At 61.7% G+C, this 4,609-nt stretch overlaps 1 protein-coding gene across 1 annotated transcript in view; it reads left to right on the top strand.

The window, feature by feature from the left end:
* Positions 1-3,499, top strand: part of LOC104123768 — an 8,706-nt gene extending 5,207 nt beyond the window's left edge. The window contains exons 2-5 of the mRNA XM_035891649.1: positions 66-264; positions 1,090-1,203; positions 1,659-1,739; positions 2,067-3,499. Of these exons, the coding sequence (XP_035747542.1) occupies positions 66-264; positions 1,090-1,203; positions 1,659-1,739; positions 2,067-3,247 (1,575 nt within the window). The 3' untranslated portion in view covers positions 3,248-3,499. The remainder of the gene's footprint in view (positions 1-65; positions 265-1,089; positions 1,204-1,658; positions 1,740-2,066) is intronic.
* Positions 3,500-4,609: the final 1,110 nt, after the last annotated feature.

Raw genomic sequence — 4,609 nt, 5'->3', positions numbered from 1 at the left:
GGCACTCTCCATCTCACGCTTCGGTTGCTCCCCCAGGGGTGGCAGTGGCGCCTGGATAAGAAAAGGTCCGCGAAGCCCTTCTCCCCCGCGGCTGTGGGCCTCCGTGCCTGACTGCAGCTGCGATCTTTGTCTGGCAGGAACCGGTGACCTTCGAGGACGTTGCCGTCTATCTGAGCCGCACGGAGTGGGACGCCATCGCCGAGGGGCAGAAGGAGCTGTACCGCAGCGTCATGTTGGACAACTACACGCTCCTGACGTCCCTGGGTAAACCCGCAGTTTGCGTTCCGGGGGCGGGGCATGATGGGGGCCGGGCGGGGGCAGCTTCTATTGTATTTGAATCCGTCGGAACCGTGCTGCCTCCGGTTCCGACGGATTCGGAGCTGGTCGGCGTGTTTTGACCAATGGCTCCAGGGTGGGGGTGACAGCGCTGAGCACCTGCAGTCCCGGGGGGAGTTAGAGCTTGAAAAATGCAGGATTTGGGTCTCTTTGAGCTGGTGGCTTCCTCTGAAAATGTAACCGTGGGTGAGCCGTGGGCCCTGGGGCCGGGCAGGGACCTGTTGGGGGGTCCTGGCCATGGGCTGGCAACTCTGTCCCCTCCCCTGGGTGCTCAAGCTGGAGTGAGGCAGGAGCAGTGCCCATCAGGCACAGCGCAGGGGAGCGGACCCCTCAGAGGGCGGCAGAGTTCCCTGAACCAGCCGGGTCCCTGCAGGGGATGTGCCCACTGCCACCAGGAAAGGGCGCAGATGTCTGAAGGCTCTGAGCTGGGCACCTGGGAGGATGTCTCAAGCCCAGGAGCTGGTCCTAAGCAGAGCAGCAGATAATCCCTCACTGGGAAAGCCTGCTGGCGGAGCTGGGAGTCCGTTCCCCTACTCCCATTGGGGCTCTACCCCTGTCCTCATGATTAAATTAATCCCTGGCGGCGGCTCTGATGTTTTGCTTGGCTTTTTTCCATGTTTCGGTGTTGTTTCTGCTTGGGCTCTTCTGGTCATGGCTGCGCCTTGGGGTGCCGCAGGGAAAACCTTTATCATCTTGTTAGTGATTTATTCCCCCGGTTTCCGTTAGACCAACATGCTCTGCTCCACCCCCCAGGTTACCCAGGCCCCAAGCCTGACATTCTGTACCGTCTGGAGCGTGGGGAAGCGCCATGGGTCTGCACGCCGCAGAGCCCTGTGAGGTGGGATGGACCTGACAGCCCCTCTCTAGGTAAGCAGGAACAAGACAACCCCTGCAGGACTACTTACCACGACGGGGAGTGGGGGCACATCCCAAAGGCCACCCCAAGCTCCTCTTCCCTGGAGCTGTGACCTGCGTGTCCCCGAGGTTCCCGCTTGCCCTCTTGTCCAAATCCCTCCCCTCCTCACTGCCTGTTTCGAGGTGTCTCCCCTGCTCCACTCTGGCCCCACAGCCCTCCCCACACAGGGTAGCAGCGTTGCCACAGGGAATCGGAGGCTGCCTGTCTCCTTGCACGAAAGCTGCAGCTCTGCAGAGGTGTCGCTGCTGCTGGTCCCACGGAGAACCCTCCCCGCCTCCAGTCACCCATGAGCAGGGTTCTGGTTTGCTGGCTGTGGGCGACAGACAGGGCTTCCTCCGGCCCCATGGCTGCGGAGCAGAAGGGCTTCCCCCGCCAAGAAGGTGACGTCCGCCTGGTTTCCCTGCAGGACACGATGGGGACATGAGCTGGTGGCCGGGTGCTGGTGGGTGCCAGGTGCTGGAGGAGAGGGCGCAGGCCCCCTGCCAAGGTGAGTCCTGGTCCCCCCACCTCCCACCACCAGCCTCTGGAGCAAAGAGCCCGAGGTGGGCTCCAGCCCTGTCCCCAGCCATGCTCCACACAGCCATCGCTGCCAGGGCTTCTCCCATCCCCGGGCAGGGCTTGGCTCTCCTGCCTATCCAGGCGGAGGTCAGGGTTGTGGAGCCCAGGTGACCACTGAACTGGGGAGAATGGCACTTTCTCACTGGAGAGAGGCAGGCCGTCAACATCCGCCCTGCTCCTTCGGCACGGTCCCCCTCTCCCGTCACAATGACCCAGCCAGGAAGGAGGTCAACTCTTCCCAACCCTCTCTTGGCAGGAGGACGGTGCCTGCAGTGGCGCCTCCGCTCCAGGAGGCTGCTGAACAAGTGTCTCGGGGGTGGGAGCCAGTTGCCATCACAGGCGGGTGGCGAAGGAGTGGGGCCGGTGGAAAGCCAAGACCAGGCACAGACGATCTTCTGGCCGGGGAAGGACGGAGCGGTAGAGGACAAACTAGTGGTCACGGCAAACCTAACCCAATGCAGAGGATTCCCGCTTCATCCGGTGACGGAAGAGCAGAACAAAAAGGCAGATCCTCAGGAGCGTCTGAGTGGGGAGCCGAGGGAGGGGGAGAGGGAGAGGGAGAGGAGCACCCCAGGTGGTCAGCACCCCCTGGGAGAGGTGACGGTTCGCCAGGGGGATAGGGAACCGCCTGCTGAGGATACGAACGAGACTGTTTTGAAAGATCACTGTTACTGTGTGACGAGCGAGACTCGGCTCTGGCACTGCACCCCGCATCTGTGCCTTCTGCGAGAACACGACTACTGCAGGGACCGCAGGGCCGGGGTCTCGGCCCTTAAGGACCATGAATACTGTGACGCGCAACAGAACTGCCATCAGGGCAGAGCTGATAAAGTTGGCCATCTCACTGGGACGGCTCGGGCCGTGCTCCACAGGCTGACAAAGCAAAGATCCCAGATACGGCGGATCATCCGGAGAGCCAAGCGGATGATGTGGCATCACAAGCCAGGTGCCAACAAGAGCTTGGGTTCCTCCAGCACCAGCTGCCTTCCCGAACCTGCTGCCCCTCCTGCTGAGCCGGAAGGTGACACCACGAAGGGAACACGTGGGGCATTTTGTCCGCCTGCAGAGCAGGAGGCCGTGCCCCCCCAGCCTCAGAGCGAGGGTGGGTCCCGAGGGGGGGTGTCAGAAGTGCTTCATGCCCCTGTGGTGTCCTTTGAACTGGTGGCTGCACACCCCCCCTCAAATCCAGCCACGAGGGCGCGTTGCTTCCCTCTGCACCTCAAGGCGTCCATACACGGCGAGGCACAGAGCCCTGATGCCCAGCGAAATGTCGAAGGACGCAAACCCGTCTACTCGACCGTATTGCTGTGTGATGCGTACAAAATGGTGCTGCGGACTGTTGACCACGTCTTGGATTCCATAAACCACAACCTCGAGCGCGGTGGCTTCTCGCAGCGTAAGGATCTCTGGCCCCCCAGCGTTCGCATTGACAGCTGATGGGTGGCGGAAGGCCGGCCGCGGCTCTTCCATCTCCCGAGGCAAACGCGTTGGGACCCTGCGGTGCCACACGCTGAAGTGGTCTGAGAGGAGAAATGCCATGCAAGGCACACGGAGGTGGATTAGCGGGTGTAAAATTCAATACGCAACGCGTGCTGGGGAAACTGGGACCGACTGGGAGGCTTCGGGGAAAAGGGAAAGGGAAGGATTGGTGTGGATAAAGGAGCAAGCACGGGAAGACAGAGGGCAGGGGGAAGGACGGGCAGCGGGCTGTGAGCAGGCAGCGGCTCGGCACATTTCTGTGCCTGATCGCTGCGGTCTTACCTGTCTGCTTATTAAACTGTTTTAAATTATCAGCCCTGTTGTCACGCTCTCTGCTCCGTCCATCTGTGTGCGGGCTGCAAAGGAGCAGCCCCTCGCTGGGCCCGGGCGGGGAGGAATCCCCTGGGGTCTTCGGGACGCTGCACTCGGCTGCCAAGAAAGGCAGCGTGCCCGGCTTCCTGGGTTTTCCCAATATTAATTTAAGAATTGTGAATGGGACATTGCTAATCTCCTCCAGTACTGAAGTGGGACGTTGGGTTTGATGAGGCAGGGCAGCAGTCGCTTCCAAAAGGACATGCCCTGGGGGACCCCGCAGCGTTCTTTTTCTAAAACTGCTGAAAAAAGGCCCTGTTCAGCTGATCTCTGTCACGGGGACGATGTTACAGCTGCCGGCAGCAGACCCGGCCCTGACCAGGAGTTGACGTTTCCTGAACTCAGCCATGGGAGGTGCCAGGAGGGATTGGCGGATGCGTGGGGCGCCGGCGAGGGAGGCACAGCAGCTGCAGGCGGTGCCATGTGGGCAGCTGGGCTTGGCTGGTGGTCACAGGGGAGCTGAGCCCCCCAGGGGAGGAAAGGGGGGGACTGGGACCTTCTGGAGAGAAGAGTCTTGCAAGACCAACAGTGCCCAGAGAACCGCAACGTTCATTCCAGACAAGGCTGAGATTGCTCTGGTGATACCAGAAAAGCCAAATTTGGGTACAAGTGTAGAAAAGCTGGGCTGAATTTGTGGTATTTTGTCTCAGGAGTGGTGTGGCCAGCAGGAGCAGGGCAGGGAGCGTGCCCCTGTGCTGGGCACTGGGGGGGCCGCCCCTTGACTGCTGGGGTCAGGGTTGGGCCCCTCCCTCCCCGAAGGACCTGGGGGGGCTGGAGCGTGTCCAGAGAAGGGCAGTGGAGCTGGGGAGGGGTCTGGAGCCCAAGGCTGCTGGGGAGCGTCTGGGGGCCCTGGAGGTGTTCAGCGTGGAGAAGAGGAGGCTGAGGGGAGCCCTTATTGCTCCCTACAACTGCCTGACAGGAGTGGGGAGCTGGGGGGGTGTGTCGGGG

The sequence above is a fragment of the Egretta garzetta genome, unplaced genomic scaffold (genome assembly GCF_000687185.1).
Source record: "Egretta garzetta isolate BGI_Z169 unplaced genomic scaffold, ASM68718v1 scaffold853, whole genome shotgun sequence".
Taxonomy (NCBI): domain Eukaryota; kingdom Metazoa; phylum Chordata; class Aves; order Pelecaniformes; family Ardeidae; genus Egretta; species Egretta garzetta.
This window is presented reverse-complemented; position numbering and strand designations above follow the sequence as displayed.